This window comes from Paroedura picta, chromosome 16 (genome assembly GCF_049243985.1).
Source record: "Paroedura picta isolate Pp20150507F chromosome 16, Ppicta_v3.0, whole genome shotgun sequence".
Lineage (NCBI taxonomy): Eukaryota > Metazoa > Chordata > Lepidosauria > Squamata > Gekkonidae > Paroedura > Paroedura picta.
The window spans coordinates 18,350,699-18,368,074 of record NC_135384.1 but is presented as its reverse complement, the minus strand read 5'-3'; the positions used below and the strand labels follow the sequence as shown (position 1 = coordinate 18,368,074).

Genomic DNA, 17,376 nt, shown 5'->3' with positions numbered 1-17,376 from the left:
GCTCATTAATACAAACCACACATACACAGCCAAACATACCTCACCCACTGATGGGTTCCTAACACAGACCAATGCAGGATCCCCTGTTCCCAACCAACTTCCTCCAAGTCCTTCAGATCTGGAACTCCGACACCATTTCCTTCGGCTCATGCGTTTGCATTCAGCATCTGAAAATGAAAACAAGAGGGCACAGGCAAAGGTGGATGAGTGCATTCTCTGTTGGTTTTTTTGCCATCAAATTGCAGCCAATTTACAGAGACTCCCAAAGGACTTTCAAGGCAAAAGATGAACAGAAACGCCTGCTTCTGCACAGCAACCCTGCACTTCCTTGATGGTCTTGCATCCAAATACCAACTAGGACTGACCCTGCTTAGCTTTGAAAATCTGATGAGATCAGGCTAGCCTGGACCATCCAGGTGAGGGTGCTTCTGTGTTAAGGGCATTCCCCCACCTCACAATCCTTCTGCCAAGAAAGAATTCTTGTAAGGCTCATGGTTTCCATTGCTAAAGATACACCCCTCTCCCCAGTCTGGTTCTCCCAGCTCCTCTCAACATCTAAAGCAAAGATGGCAATGGATATCTGAAGAGCCACAACTTGGCCACCCTGGTCTAAAGCTAGCCCCTCAGTTTCACAATACCTTTCTCATTGGCTGGATCCTGCAGTTCAGCTGCCAAGCCACTGCCTACAGCTTGCTGTAAAGCTTTCTGGAAAAATTAAAAAGGAAACAAGAAACAGAGTTAGTATGTTAATCGCAACAACCAGAAACCCAACTACAAGCAGCCAGTCCCCCCTCCCCAGTGATCTCTGAATTCATCTGAATGGGCAGAATGAGTCCAGTGCCAACATGAGTGAAAGAACATTGCACAAAGCAATGCCAATAGTAACTACAGCAGGTCATCAAGAGGAATAATTTGCAAAGAGAAAGGGTTGTTTAAAAGTTTTCTGTGTTTCAAGTTTGATTCAAATTGCCATGTACATGCACTGGACAAACAACTCACATCCAATGAAGAATCTGCTATGTGCTGCAAACGCACACATCCAGAGATATTTTTAGACCTTAAGTCACCTTTACAATATATTGTATAGCATACCTCTCTGAAACACTCCCATTGTCTAGATCTGTGCTGAAAGCATCTGGGTGAAAATAAGCGAGGGGAAAACAAACAGTGTGGTGGTTGGTGTCTGCTACCGACCGCCTGACCAACGAGAAGATGTGAATGCTGCACTTTGTGAGCAGCTTGAGCAACTGTCCAAGCAGCAGGACCTTGTCATCATGGGTGACTTCAATTTTCCTGATGTGTGCTGGGAAACAAACTCTACGAAGCGTCCTCAGTCATGCAACTTTCTGACCTGCCTGGCTGACAATTTCATTTATCAAATGGTAGATGAACCCACAAAAGGTTCAGCCATACTGGACTTAATACTGACCAACAGGAAAGAGTTGGTGGATGGGGTGAAGGAGGTGGGGACCCTAGGGGGAAGTGACCATGTCCTCATAGAATTCCTTTTGAGATGGGGAGCCAAGGAAGCTTGTAGCCAGACCCGGATTGTTGGATTTTCGTAGGGCAAACTTTAATAAACTCAGAGACATGATGAGTGTCATACCATGGATGAGAATGCTGGAAGGGAAGGGAGCATGTGAAGGGTGGGCGCTACTCAAACAAGAGCTATTGCATGCTCAATCCATGACTATCCCAGAAAGACGAGAACACTGCAGGAGCTCTAAGAAGCCTATTTGGATGAACAGAGAACTTCAAGAGGAACTAAGAAAGAAAAGGAAAATGTTCAGGAAATGGAGGGAAGGACAGAGCTCTAAAGAAGAGTACCTACAGGTTACTAGGCACTGTAGATCAATCATCAGAAAGGCCAAAGCTGAGAGTGAGCTAAGATTGGCCAGGGAAGCCCATTGTAACAAGAAAAGATTTTTCAGTTATGTGAGGAGCAAACGTAAAGTAAAGAAGGCAATAGGCCCACTGTTGGTTGCGGATGGACAAACTCTAACAGAAGATGCAGAGAAAGCAGAAAGGCTTAGTGCCTATTTTACATCTGTTTTTTCCCCACAGGTCAAAGGGTTTAGGCACATCTAGAGATGGCAGTAGCCAAAGGATAGTGTCTGGGTGGCAGGTTAACATGGATAGAGAGGTTGTCGAGAGGCATTTAGCTGCACTGGATGAGTTCAAATCCCCTGGGCCGGATGAAATGCACCCGAGAGTGCTCAAAGAACTTTCCAGAGAACTTGCACAGCCCTTGTCCATCATCTTCAGAACCTCTTTAAGGACTGGAGATGTCCCGGAGGACTGGAAATGAGCAAACGTTATTCTGATCTTCAAAAAAGGGAGGAAGGATGACCCGGGAAACTACAGACTGACCTCTGTTGTGGGGAAGATAATGGAGCAGATATTAAAGGGAGCGATCTGCAAACATCTGGAGGACAATTTGGTGATCCAAGGAAGTCAGCATGGATTTGTCTCCAACAGGTCCTGCCAGACCAACCTGGTTTCCTTTTTTGACCAAGTAACAGGTTTGCTTGATCGTGGAAATTCGGTTGATGTCATTTACTTGGATTTTAGTAAAGCTTTTGACAAGGTTCCCCATGATGTTCTGATGGATAAGTTGAAGGACTGCAATCTGGATTTTCAGATAGTTAAGTGGATAGGGAATTGGTTAGAGAACCGCACTCAAAGAGTGTTGTTGTCAATGGTGTTTGTTGACCATTGTAGTCAATGGTGTTTTATCAGAATGGAGGGAGGTGAGTAGCAGGGTACCTCAGGGCTCGGTGCTCGGCCCGGTACTTTTTAACATATTTATTAATGATCTAGATGAGGGGGTGGAGGACTACTCATCAGGTTTGCAGATGATACCAAATTGGGAGGACTGGCAAATACTCCGGAAGATAGAGACAGAGTTCAACAAGATCTGAACACAATGGAAAAATGGGCAAATGAGAACAAGATGCAATTTAATAAAGATAAGTGCAAAGTTCTGCATCTGGGTCAGAAAAATGAAAAGCATGCCTACTGGATGGGGGATACGCTTCTAGGTAACACTGTGTGTGAACGAGACCTTGGGGTACTTGTGGATTGTAAACTAAACATGAGCAGGCAGTGTGATGCAGCGAATGCCATCTTGGGCTGTATCAACAGAGGCATCACATCAAAATCACAAGATGTCATAGTCCCATTGTATACGGCACTGGTCAGACCACACCTGGAGTACTGTGTGCAGTTCTGGATGCCTCACTTCAAGAAGAACATAGATAAAATTGAAAGGGTACAGAGGAGAGCGACAAAGATGATCTGGGGCCAAGGGACCAAGCCCTATGAAGATAGGTTGAGGGACTTGGGAATGTTCAGCCTGGAGAAAAGGAGGATGAGAGGGGACATGATAGCCCTTTTTAAGTATTTGAAAGGTTGTCACTTGGAGGAGGGCAGGATGCTGTTTCTGTTGGCTGCAGAGGGGAGGACACGCAGTAATGGGTTTAAACTTCAAGTACAACGATATAGGCTAGATATCAGGAAAAAAATTTTCACAGTCAGAGTAGTTCAGCAGTGGAATAGGCTGCCTAAGGAGGTGGTGAGCTCCCCCTCACTGGCAGTCTTAGGATGCTTAGGGCTGATCCTGCGTAGAGCAGGGGGTTGGACTAGATGACCTGTATGGCCCCTTCCAACTCTATGATTGTATTCTATGACTTCCACAGCAGTAGAATAACTGCCCCCCACAAACCAAACCAAACCAAACCAAACCAAACCAAACCAAAACAAACCAAAACAAACCAAAACAAACCAAAACAAAAATGAGCACAGATCAAAAAGAGTGAAGTAGGGGATGGAGAATGAATTCAGAATTTAATAATTTAATAATAATTTAATAAATTATGAATAAGCATTAATAAGCTAAATAAAACTATTAAACTTTAATAAATTATGAATAAATTTAGAATTTAAGCTGTATCAGGGCACGAGTTTTTGGCCCACTACCTAGCCAGGGTCAGAATTCAGGGGATGGCCCTTCAGTGGCTGCACTCCTTTCTCTAGAATCAGACACAGAGGGTGGCTAATTGCATCCCTATTGACTCCCTTGTGGGGTCCCACAGAGGGCGGTACTCTCCCTCAAATTGTTTAACATCTTCATGCACCAGCAATGTAGTGGTTAGGAGCACCAACTTCTAATCTAGCAAGCCAGGTTTGATTCCCCACCCCCAAACACAGCCAAGTTGGGTGACCTTGGGCTCGCCACAGCATGATAAAGCTGTTCTGACTGAGCTATAGTATCAGGGCTCTCTCTCAGCCTCACCTACCGCATGAGGTGTCTGTTTTGGGGAGAGGAAGGGAAGATGATTGAAAGACTCCTTCTGGTAGAGACTCTGCTTTGAGACTCCTTCTGGTAGAGAAAAGTGGCATATAAGAATCAACTCTTCTTCTCTAACACGGTCCAAACCTATGGGCTGGGTTGTCACCAATATGCAGATGACCCCCAGCTCTATCTCATCATGGATGGCCACCCGGACTCCGCCCCCCTGATACATTTGCCAGATGTTTGGAAGCTGTCACTGGATGGTTAGGGCAGATTAGCCTGAACCACAACCCCTAAAAGATGGAGGTCCTTTGGCTGGGTAGAAAGGCAGCAGACTGTGCATTTACCCACATTGGCTGGGGTACAGCTTAACATCTCGTCCTCAGCAAGGAACTTGGGGGTGATTCTGGATGCCTCCTTTTCAATGTAGACCCAGGTCACAGGAGTAGCCCACACAGCACTTTCACACCTTCCTCAGGTAAGCACCCTACCTGCCCCCAGACTGTCTGGCCACAGTGAGCTATGCAACGTTTACCTCTAGACTGGACTTCTGTAACTCGCTTTACCAGTGTACCCTTATCCTTGACCCAGAAACCCCAGGTGGTGCAGAATGTGGCTACTAGGGTCCTCACAGAGACATCTTGGATGGCTCATACCCAGTCTGTGCTGAGGCAGCTGCACTGGTTGCCAGGGCCTTTTCAGTCCTAGCCCCAACCTGGTGGAATGAGCTCCCGGGAGAGCTGAGGGCCCTGACAGAGCTATCAGAGTTCCACAGGGCCTGTAAGAGGAAGCTCTTCCACCAGGTCTTCAGTTGAGGCCAGGGTTAATAACAACAAGGCCCCTCCTCAGGCTACACACTAACATCTTGTGCACATCACCCTGGAGTAGACTGCTGTGAGGCTAGGAGCGGAGGGATTTATGCTGCCAATCTTGTTTTACTGGGGTGCTTAGAGGGTCTGATGGTTATTGGGTTTTTGGGGAGTTTTATATACTATAACCTGCCATGAGTCTCTGAAGTGTGGCATGTTAAAAATGCAACAATAAATAAAAATAAAATGAATACCTCATCTAGAATAACATGAAACCAAAAAGTGTACTTAAAATAAGGCCCATGTGGTTTTTAAAAAGTCTGTGCTGTAATAGAAACATGTCAGTAAGGATTAAACATGCAAGAATTAGCTTCCACAAAATGAAGCAGCAAGACATAAAATGCGAAGAGCCCTAAGCATGGGGTGGGGCTTGGGCTTGCAAAACCTCTTCCCATGCTCTACTGCATGCTGCTCCAGAATCTACCCCCCCCCCCCGCGTATTCTTAGGAAATGGCTTATTGGGGAATACAAGGAGCTACAACAAAGAGGGCTGCCAAGAAAAAAACACAGTTTGTATCCTAGTCTAAGCAACTAATTAAGTGCTGATATAAAACATGATTCTGAAGTTCAGAGAAATCTATAGACAGGCACAGAAGAGGTCCTATGAAGTCCTTTTGACATGCAGGAAAGCCAGAGTCAAAACAAAACTTTTTCCAGGGCCTTTTCAAGTCATTGTTGCCTCATTTCTGATTTACATGCACATAATTCACCATTATCTATGGTTGTATAGGTTACCTGAAACTTATTTCCACTGGAGCCCAATTAGCAGTAAGATCTCAATCATGCAATTCAGTTATTGCCATAGTAAGGCACTCTGCTTGCAGCCCTTGCTTAACTCAACGGGAGTTCCTTAGCAACATCTAGAATATTTCTTTACTCATTCAAATCGTAGCATCCTAACAGTGACTTCTATCTTCTCCAATCTTCCAGATGTGTTTATGGGTGTGCATGTCTTTTTAGTTTCTTACATTTTTATGTACTTACAATTTACTGAACAGACAGCTTAGAACAGGATTTTGTGAAACCCTAGGTTTCTTGATGGCCCTGGAGGGGTTTCCTGAGTGGATATGTATGTATAATTTGTTAAATATTGATAAGGTGATATAGAATCATAGAATCATAGAGTTGGAAGGGGCCATACAGGCCATCTAGTCCAACCCCCTGCTCAACGCAGGATTAGCCCTAAGCATCCTAAAGCATCCAAGAAAAGTGTGTATCCAACCTTTGCTTGAAGACTTCCAGTGAGGGGGAAGTTGTCACTTAGTCAGCCTATTCCACTGCTGAACTACTCTGACTGTGAAAAACTTTTTCCTGATATCTAGCCTATATTGTTGTACTTGAAGTTTAAACCCATTACTGCGTGTCCTGTCCTCTGCAGCCAGCAGAAACAGCATCCTGCCCTCCTCCAAGTGACAACCTTTCAAATACTTAAAGAGGGCTATCATGTCCCCTCTCAACCTCCTTTTCTCCAGGCTGAACATTCCCAAGTCCCTCAACCTATCTTCATAGGGCTTGGTCCCTTGGCCCCAGATCATCTTCGTTGCTCTCCTCTGTACCCTTTCAATTTTATCTACGTCCTTCTTGAAGTGAGGCCTCCAGAACTGCACACAGTACTCCAGGTGTGGTCTGACCAGTGCCGTATACAATGGGACTATGACATCTTGTGATTTTGATGTGATGCCCCTGTTGATACAGCCCAAAATGGCATTTGCCTTTTTTACCGCTGCATCACACTGCCTGCTCATGTTTAGTTTACAATCCACAAGTACTCCAAGGTCTCGTTCACACACAGTGCTACCTAGAAGCGTATCCCCCATCCAGTAGGCATGCTTTTCATTTTTCTGATCCAGATGCAGAACTTTACACTTATCTTTATTAAATTGCATCTTGTTCTCATTTGCCCATTTTTCCATTGTGTTCAGATCTCGTTGAACTCTGTCTCTCTCTTCCAGAGTATTTGCCAGTCCTCCCAATTTGGTGTCATCTGCAAACTTGATGAGTAGTCCCTCCACCCCCTCATCTAGATCATTAATAAATATGTTAAAAAGTACCGGGCCGAGCACCGAGCCCTGAGGTACCCCGCTACTCACCTCTCTCCAGTCTGATGAAACACCATTGACAACAACTCTTTGAGTGCGGTTCTCTAACCAATTCCCTATCCACCTAACTATCTGAACATGCAGATTGTAGTCCTTCAACTTATCCATCAGAACATCATGGGGAACCTTGTCAAAAGCTTTACTAAAATCCAAGTAAATGACATCAACCGAATTTCCCCGATCCAGCAAACCTGTGACTTGGTCAAAAAAGGAAACTAGGTTGGTCTGGCAGGACCTGTTGGAGACAAATCCATGCTGACTTCCTTGGATCACCAAATTGTCCTCCAGATGTTTGCAGATCGCTCCCTTTAATATCTGCTCCATTATCTTCCCCACAACAGAGGTCAGACTCACTGGTCTGTAGTTTCCCGGGTCATCCTTCCTCCCTTTTTTGAAGATCAGAATAACGTTTGCTCATTTCCAGTCCTCCGGGACATCTCCAGTCCTTAAAGAGGTTCTGAAGATGATGGACAAGGGCTGTGCAAGTTCTCTGGAAAGTTCTTTGAGTACTCTCGGGTGCATTTCATCCAGACCATGGGATTTGAACTCATCCAGTGCAGCTAAATGCTTCTCGACAACCTCTCTATCCATGTTAACCTGCCACCCAGATACTATCCTTTGGCTACGGCCATCTCTAGATGTGCCTAAACACTTTGACCTGTGGGAAAAAACAGATGTAAAATAGGCACTAAGCCTTTCTGCTTTCTCTGCATCTTTCGTTAGAGTTTGTCCATCCACACCCAACAGTGGGCCTATTGCCTCCTTTACTTTACGTTTGCTCCTCACATAACTGAAAAATCTTTTCTTGTTACAATGGGCTTCCCTGGCCAATCTTAGCTCATTCTCAGCTTTGGCCTTTCTGATGATTGATCTACAGTGCCTAGTAACCTGTAGGTACTCTTCTTTAGAGCTCTGTCCTTCCCTCCATTTCCTGAACATTTTCCTTTTCATTCTTAGTTCCCCTTGAAGTTCTCTGTTCATCCAAATAGGCTTCTTAGAGCTCCTGCAGTGTTTTTGTCTTTCTGGGATAGTCATTGATTGAGCATGCAATAGCTCTTGTTTGAGTAGCGCCCACCCTTCACATGCTCCCTTCCCTTCCAGCATTCTCGTCCATGGTATGACACTCATCATGTCTCTGAGTTTATTAAAGTTTGCCCTACGAAAATCCAACATCCGCGTCTGGCTACAAGCTTCCTTGGTTCCCCATCTCAAAAGGAATTCTATGAGGACATGGTCACTTCCCCCTAGGGTCCCCACCTCCTTCACCTTATCCACCAACTCTTGCCTGTTGGTCAGTATTAAGTCCAGTATGGCTGAACCTCTTGTGGGTTCATCTACCATTTGATAAATGAAATTGTCAGCCAGGCAGGTCAGAAAGACCAGGCAGGTCAGAAAGGTATGACCATATATGGTCATGTTGATCCACTCCCCCCCACTCCCAAGATAGCCAAGGACAGGCTTGGAGGGGGTGGGAAGGGAGGGGGCCTCATGTGGGCATGAACACAGCTATACTTCCCAGCCATATTCTGCACAATTGCGCCATTTCTGCTGTATCTCAAAGCCTGAAGGCTGTTTCAGCTTTTTCAATAGTAAAAAAGTTGAGAAAGGCTGGTTTTCTCAACTTTGACTATAAATGAGATGCTATATGTCATAAAACTGCTTGACATATACTTAGCTTGACATTTTAAATAATCTATTATCTCATGGTTCCCCAGGAAAGTTAATAACTCCTGAGAAGGAGCCCCACTTATCTGTCACAGCAAAAATAAACAAGCCTTTTGTGCAGTATCATAAAAATGAACAAGGTTTTATTCTAGCATAACCTTTCAGGGACTATGGACCACTCTGTCAGATGCATTAAAAGCATATGACAGAACAAAAATCCTGTTAATTTTTAATCTTTAAATCATGAGACAATCCAAGATGCTTGAAATCTGAGACGTGTGGGAATTTTTTTATACACAGACACAACACAAATATTTTGATCATCCACCGTACTATTTGGCTTCTGTTTTCTCTGGCTAGAGAAAGTAGCCCTGGAAAACAGGGCCACAGTCACACCAAACATCACAGATGGTGGCTATCAGTGGAAAAATCCAACTGCATCTGAAAAATCCTGCAAAACCCAAGTTCACACCAGGACAGGAAACATAGATCTCTGTTGCTGGAGCAAGTAGTGGGAGGCCACATCTCAGCCTTGTGACCTCCTCCAGATTCTTGCAAGAAATCTCAGATTTGCAAATAAAACATGACTAAGGAACACTGATGCCTCCAAGAACTTAAAAGATTCAAGGAAGGCTCATCCACTTTGCAACCAGCCATGCCCCTTACTGTGTATTGCAGGGCTTGCTCCCCCTCCCTTACAAGCATATCTCTACGTAGAGTAGAGAACTCTAGACCAGGGGTAGTCAATCTGTGGTCTACGGCCCACTAGTGGGCCGCAAAGGCCTCGGTGATGGGCCACCACGCCTGCCTCTCCCCCCCCTTCCACAGAGAGAAGCTCACCAGGCGGCGAGAGAAGTTTTCTGCTGTGAGAAGATGCAGGTGCGGCCGCTGGCGGGCACAAACACGCATCTCCTGCGCATGCACTTTAGCGCCCCCTGGTGGTGAAAACGTGCAGGCGTGGAGCTGCCGCGCGTGCAATTTTTCACCACCAGGGGGCGCTAACACACATGCGCGGCGCCCGGGCCGCTGGCTCTTCACCACCCCCGGAGGCAGTCCTCAACCTTAAAAAGGTTGGGGACCACTACTCTAGACCGGTGATACCCAACCACCGGGCCGTGGCCTGGTGCCGGGCCGCAAAGGTCCTGGCCACCGGGCCACAGCTCCCTCTCCCCGCAGTAAGAAACTTCCCAGGCCGCAAGTTTGCGGCCCGGCAAGCTTCTTACTGTGGGAGGGGGGGAGAGGGAAGCAGGGCCGCGCACGCGCTATGCACATGTGCGGCCGGAAGCGTGCATGCGCAAAAGTGCAGCGCATGTGTGTTTTCGGTCGGGCATGTGCATTGCGCATGCGCAACTATGCATGCGTGGCTGGGCAATCGCCCTCCCTGCTGCCGCCGGTCCCCAGCCTGAAAAAGGTTGGGGACCACTGCTCTAGACACCATCACATATAGAGAAAAGGGAAAAGGGCACTCTGCTACTTGTATTGTATTGGGGGGGGGATCATCTGACCCTGATCCTGTTGCAAGATTTTATTTAACATCTTCATTTGCCCTCTTACTCAGCTGATATGGAAGTTTGGGCTGGGTTGCCACCAATATGCACATTATACCCAGCTCTTTCTCCTGATGGATGACCACACCGATTTCCCACACAGAAGCTTTAGCCAGATGCTGGGAAGCAGTAACAAAATGGCTCAAGCAGAGTCATCTGAAGCTCAACCCTTCAAAGACAGAGGTCCTGTGGCTGGGTAGGAAGGGACCAAGTGAGGAAACGCAGTTACCCAACCTAGACGGAGTAAGTCTAGCAGTAGCCTACTCTGCCAGAAACCTGGGTGTGATCCTCAAGGCCTTCCTTTCCATGGAGGTGCAGGTCACATGAGTAGCTTGGCTGGCCTACCATCTACACCAAGCTAAGCTACTAGCACCCTACTAGGCACCAGAACACCTAGCTATAGTGATCCATGTGATGGTCACCTCTAGACTGGACTTCTGCAACTCACTCTACGCAGGCCTACCCTTATCCTTGTCCCGGAAACGGCAATTGGTTTGGAACGCCACAGCCAGGATTCTCACCAATTCAACATGGAGATCCCACATCCGGCCTATACTTCAACAACTCAGCTGGCTCCCAATTGAATTCTGGATCAGGCTTAAAGTTTTGGTTCTTACCTTCAAGCCAATATGCAGTCTGGGCCCAGTGTACCTGAGAGACTGTCTCTCTGCCTACACCCCCAAAAGAACACTACACTCCACCACCCCCAACTGGCTGGTGATTCCTGGCTCCAAAGAAGCACGTCAATCTTCAACAATGACCAGAGCTTTTTCTGTCCTGGCCCCCACCTGGTAGAACGAGCTTCCTGAAGAGATCAGGGCCCTGCCTGAACTCCCACAATTTTGCAGGGCCTGCAAAAGGGAGCTCCTCCACCAGGCATTTGCCTGAGACCAACCAAACCTAATAACATCCACAGGTCCCCCTCAGATATCCCTACATGGCCTAAACCAGTCTGACCTCTCTGGGGGCCTTATCTAGGTTGTCGTTCCTGTTATGTTGTTGATCAAAACCATTGAAATTGTGTTGATTTAGAACCACTGTTGGATTACTGTTAATGTTACTTTTGATTATGTTATGTGTTTAGGTCATCCCATGTATCACCCCGTGACATTATATGTAAACCGCCCTGAGCTGTATGGGAGGACGATATAAAAATCTAATAAATAAAATAAAAAATAAAAATAAAGATGCCATGTATGAATATAGCCACCTCTTCCAGATTCCTGTGTCCCAGGCAGAGTACAAGACAAAAGTTTGCACAAATGAACATTGATGGCTAGATGGACAAACCCTTCCAAAAAACCGGCAAGGAGTCTATCTCCAAAATTATCTGTTGTCAACCACATTATCCCACAATGGCTGTTCCCATTCTTAAAATCTCAACCTATCAAGGCAGTTTCCCAGCATGGGTCACATCTGCCAACCACAATCAGAAGAGGTATCCATAACAGACACATAAGAAATACAGGCATCCATTACCAAAATGATAACTTGGCCAGCAAAGAAGGCACCCAACTGGTCCCAATCTGCATCAAGAGATGTTTCAGCAGCCGGCTTCTCCCCACCTCGTGCAGGATTCTCCCTTACTGGGGGGTGTTGATTCTCCTCCTCTTCCATGTCTGCAAGAACTGCAAATCCTAGTGACCAAGAAAGGAAGAATCAGCAATAGTCTAGCATCTGATCCCCTAAATGCTTCAGTCTAATTTCTTGCACAGAATTCAGAAATCCTGGCATTCGAACCTGGAACATGCATAGATATGCTCCTGACCTGAATTTCTACTCACCAAATCCTACTCCCCTCTCAGGAAATCACCCTCCCCTGCTCTAATAGAGTTGAGGTTTGTTATCACCTGTATTCAGGGGTAAGCATTTTGTGAGAGAGGCGGAAGGGCTAGGGATGGATAAGCTCACATCTGGCTTTCTTGAAGAGATATTCAGGGCATTACCCAAATGTGAACAAGAGAAAATACCATAACAGAACATTGAACAGTTGCCTCATATTAAGCCTCGGTATTTAAATCAGACTAAAGCTTCTTATTGCAGATACCAGGCTTTCTCAACCAGGGCTTTGTGAAACCATGGGGTTTCCTGACAGCCTTGGAATGGTTTCCCGAATGGGTGGGAGTTTATTAATGTTTCACATATTTTTAAAATGTGTTCAACATTTATTTTTATTTATGTATTTATTTCTTAGATTTTTATACCACTCTCCCGTACGGCTCAGGGCGGTTTACTGGGTGGTATGATGATATATGGTCATGTTGACCTGCCCTCCCTCCCAAAATGGCCAATGATCAGCCTGGAGGGGTGGGGAGGGGCCCCAGGTGAGTGTATACACAGCTATGCTTCTTAACCATATTCTGTACAATTGTGACACTTCTAGGATTTCTCGAAGCCTAAAAAATGTTTCAGGGGTTTCTCAAAGTTAAAAAGGTTGCAATATGTTCCAGGCACATCTGCAAGCTAGAGGCAGGAAGAAGGGGAAAATATCAGCATTTCTCTCCAGAAATTGTGCATAACAGGACTCTTTCGCTTACTACATATACTAGCAACAAAAGCACACCTGGCATTTTTAAAAACAAAATCTGTTCCTTTGTGAATATAGTAAGAGGTTAGAACTGTTGGGTGCGAATGGATAAATCTCTAACTAAAGATAAAGAGAAAGCAGAAAGGCTTAGTGCCTATTTTACATCTGTTTTTTCCCACAGGTCAAAGGGATTAGGCACATCTAGAGATGGCCGTAGCCAAAGGATAGTGTCTGGGTGGCAGGTTAACATGGATAGAGAGGTTGTCGAGAGGCATTTAGCTGCACTGGATGAGTTCAAATCCCCTGGTCCGGATGAAATGCACCCGAGAGTACTCAAAGAACTTTCCAGAGAACTTGCACGGCCCTTGTCCATCATCTTCGGAACCTCTTTAAGGACTGGAGATGTCCCGGAGGACTGGAAAAGAGCAAACGTTATTCCGATCTTCAAAAAAGGGAGGAAGGATGACCCTGGAAACTACAGACCAGTGAGTCTGACCTCTGTTGTGGGGAAGATAATGGAGCAGATATTGAAGGGAGCGATCTGCAAACATCTGGAGGACAATTTGGTGATCCAAGGAAGTCAGCATGGATTTGTCTCCAACAGGTCCTGCCAGACCAACCTAGTTTCCTTTTTTGACCAAGTCACAGGTTTGCTGGATCGGGGAAATTCGGTTGATGTCATTTACTTGGATTTTAGTAAAGCTTTTGACAAGGTTCCCCATGATGTTCTGATGGATAAGTTGAAGGACTACAATCTGCATGTTCAGATAGTTAGGTGGATAGGGAATTGGTTAGAGAACCGCACTCAAAGAGTTGTTGTCAATGGTGTTTCATCAGACTGGAGAGAGGTGAGTAGCGGGGTACCTCAGGGCTCGGTGCTCGGCCCGGTACTTTTTAACATATTTATTAATGATCTAGATGAGGGGGTGGAGGGACTACTCATCAAGTTTGCAGATGACACCAAATTGGGAGGACTGGCAAATACTCCGGAAGATAGAGACAGAGTTCAACGAGATCTGAACACAATGGAAAAATGGGCAAATGAGAACAAGATGCAATTTAATAAAGATAAGTGTAAAGTTCTGCATCTGGGTCAGAAAAATGAAAAGCATGCCTACTGGATGGGGGATACGCTTCTAGGTAGCACTGTGTGTGAACCAGACCTTGGGGTACTTGTGGATTGTAAACTAAACATGAGCAGGCAGTGTGATGCAGCGGTAAAAAAGGCAAATGCCATTTTGGGCTGTATCAACAGGGGCATCACATCAAAATCACAAGATGTCATAGTCCCATTGTATACGGCACTGGTCAGACCACACCTGGAGTACTGTGTGCAGTTCTGGAGGCCTCACTTCAAGAAGGACGTCGATAAAATTGAAAGGGCACAGAGGAGAGCGACGAAGATGATCTGGGGCCAAGGAACCAAGCCCTATGAAGATAGGTTGAGGGACTTGGGAATGTTCAGCCTGGAGAAAAGGATGTTGAGAGGGGACATGATAGCCCTCTTTAAGTATTTGAAAGGTTGTCACTTGGAGGAGGGCAGGATGCTGTTTCTGCCGGCTGCAGAGGAGAGGACACGCAGTAATGGGTTTAAACTTCAAGTACAACGATATAGGCTAGATATCAGGAAAAAGTTTTTCACAGTCAGAGTAGTTCAGCAGTGGAATAGGCTGCCTAAGGAGGTGGTGAGCTCCCCCTCACTGGAAGTCTTCAAGCAAAGGTTGGATACACACTTTTCTTGGATGCTTTAGGATGCTTAGGGCTAATCCTGCGTTGAGCAGGGGGTTGGACTAGATGGCCTGTATGGCCCCTTCCAACTCTATGATTCTATGATTCTAACCAGAAGTGTTCTAAGGATGAGCACTGGTGAACTTTAAGAGCCCCTCTCTTGGTAGGGAAATGCTAAATACGAAAATGCTATATAGGTTGACATTTAAACGCTAAAGCCTGAAACATGGCTTCTGCTACTAATTCCCTCCTCTGTAGCCCTTATATCTAACTTGCTAAATCAGGTTCCTATCGTTAAAAACTATCCACACATGAACTTTCCTCCATAGTTGCTTGACTTCCATATAAGACTCAGCCCACAATGCTTATAGGCTCTTTGCTGTGCCCCTCCCCCCTTGCCCATAAAACAGCATCTTTCTGCCTTTTCCAGTGTGACTTTTTTCTCCACTGGACACCTCAATCCTTTCCTTTTATAAAAGCCTGGTGATGGGACAACTTGAGAATTAACAGCAACAAGCACATCAGGGGAAGTGACAGGAGGGAATTCAAATGGGAGGCAGAAGGTGTCCAAGCAGTGGGATCTTTAGCACTGGAATGACAAAGCAAATCAAGAGAATGACAAAATACCACTTGGGATATGCTGGAAGGATTAAGACATTCAACACAATGTTTTCTATACTTTAAGGAGGGAAGGACCAAAGTGCCTCAACTGCTCTCCTAGTTTTCCAAAGTTCTCCCTTTATTAAATAACTTTAGCCCTGTACCATTGCTTGTTAGATGCTACACATTAGCAGAACCACAAGATGCACATTGCTGTTATATATTGCAAAAAGCACAGACAGCTGGAAGCCACCCAGCAGATGGTCATCTGCCCCATTTCTTGTCCCCAAGAACAGCTCACAGCTAAACTCATGACAGTTCTTCATCCAACCTCTTTTTTAAAGGTCATCCCACTCAGGACTGCCTCTTCCTCCACATATGCATGCACACCAACCACCAGAACACTAACCCACCAACCCATCAATTTCTCATACCAAACTACAACACCTGGCTATCACCTCCCTTGACAAGCATCAAACAGAACTCCCCAAAATCCCACATTCTGAACAGCCTGTTAGCAGCTGTAACTATCATTTCACTGTGCACTTCCTATTCTCATTTTTCCTGCTCTCATCCATATTCACTCTCAAGCTGCATTTGGCCAGAGTTGTTCTTCTCCATAACCTGCATCTCAGGCCCACAATTCCTTTGGTATATATGAATTCCATTAATCACACATATCCTCTAACCATCTAGGCTCTAGAGCAGGGGTGGTCAAACTGTGGCTCTCCTGTGCCAGCAGGCACTCATGCGAATTGTAGTCCATGGAGAGCCACAGTCTGGCCACCCCTGCTCTAGAGGATTAAAAGGAGCCTTCCCCAACCTTAGGTTTACAGGCCGCTAACTGGACACTACCACAATTCTTCAATGACCTGCTCCTAACACAGAGAAAGCCCCCCCCCCATCCTGCCAAGGCCAACGAAAGCCCTACGCTGCATCCCCAAGCCACGTTAAGAAGTGCCCAGCTCGACCAGCTCGCAGTGACGAGCGGGCCGCAAAACACTCCAGTGATTCCCTCGAAAGACAGGCCCCTTAAAACGCACACTGACCCTTCAAGATCTTCCTCGCCCAAGAGAAATACATGGCGTATCCTCCGTAGACTACTGCCTCCTTCCCTTCGTAATTCCTAACCTTCAGATGCAACTGCTCCAAAGGGTTCCCCCGCCACAAGTAGGGGGATCCTCTCAAATTCAAATTAAGCCCCCAACCACCCGTCCCACACTCCCCTGCCCATGCTTTAGAGTCTCACCACTTTCTCTAAGGCCACCCCAAAGCCGCCCTGTTGTTTTCAGGCCCTCAACCCTGCATTGCGCACACCTAATATCACCCCCCCCCCCAACACCTCCCCTAACCCCCGGCCACAATATTAGCTTCTTCAGTAATGCCTTTCCTCAGTAGGTTGCCATAATTACCTGGTTCCACCGCAAAGCTACGCCCTTCCACCCGCCCCTCTTCAGCACAACAAGAGGAGGACGCTCAGCCACTGCCGCCAACACGGCCCGGGCCCGGCCTCTGCGGCAGCCATTTTACTCAGCTCGGCCCTGCTGCGGGGAGGGTAGTTGAGAAAGGCGGGGCGACAGAGCTCTTGAGCATGCTGGGAAGTGTAGTCCCAAGGGCGCCATACCTCGCACAAGGAGTGTCCAAATGGACTAGACCTCCCGGAATGCCTCATACCTCCGTTGAGGGAAACGGTGTGCACGGTGCGATGGGAGATGTAGTAACGAGTCTGTCGTGCCCTCGGTGGCCAGTAAGACCGTCACTCCCGCGGTGCTGTGCGAGACCTAAGGGCTACAGTCTTCCAAGTGCTCGAAGATTTCCAGTGACAGTTGTTTAGGGTCCTCCATGTGCGGGGAGAGTGGCGATGCATGGAATTTTGTGTGCGTTCAAAATGGGGATGCGGCTGATTTCGGGCGGGGAGCCTCCTCTCTGGGCGATTTGGGCGAGGGGCAGTGTAGGGAAGGGGTTCAGTCGAGATATGCCATACAACCGCACCTCCTTAGGCCAGATGCTGTCTTTTAACTAGGGTTGCCAGGGCCAGGTTCGGAAA

General features: G+C 46.5%; 1 protein-coding gene across 2 annotated transcripts in view; it reads right to left on the bottom strand.

The window, feature by feature from the left end:
- SCAF1 (SR-related CTD associated factor 1) overlaps positions 1–16,897 on the bottom strand; it is a 34,284-nt gene extending 17,387 nt beyond the window's left edge. The window contains exons 1-4 of one of the 2 annotated variants that reach the window (XM_077315929.1): positions 16,742–16,897; positions 11,954–12,111; positions 639–705; positions 40–167 (exon numbers count right to left, since the gene is read on the bottom strand). In XM_077315929.1, the coding sequence (XP_077172044.1) occupies positions 40–167; positions 639–705; positions 11,954–12,091 (333 nt within the window). In that variant the 5' untranslated portion in view covers positions 12,092–12,111; positions 16,742–16,897. The remainder of the gene's footprint in view (positions 1–39; positions 168–638; positions 706–11,953; positions 12,112–16,741) is intronic. The other variant, XM_077315930.1, reaches the window with a different exon arrangement.
- Between the last annotated feature and the right edge of the window lie 479 nt (positions 16,898–17,376).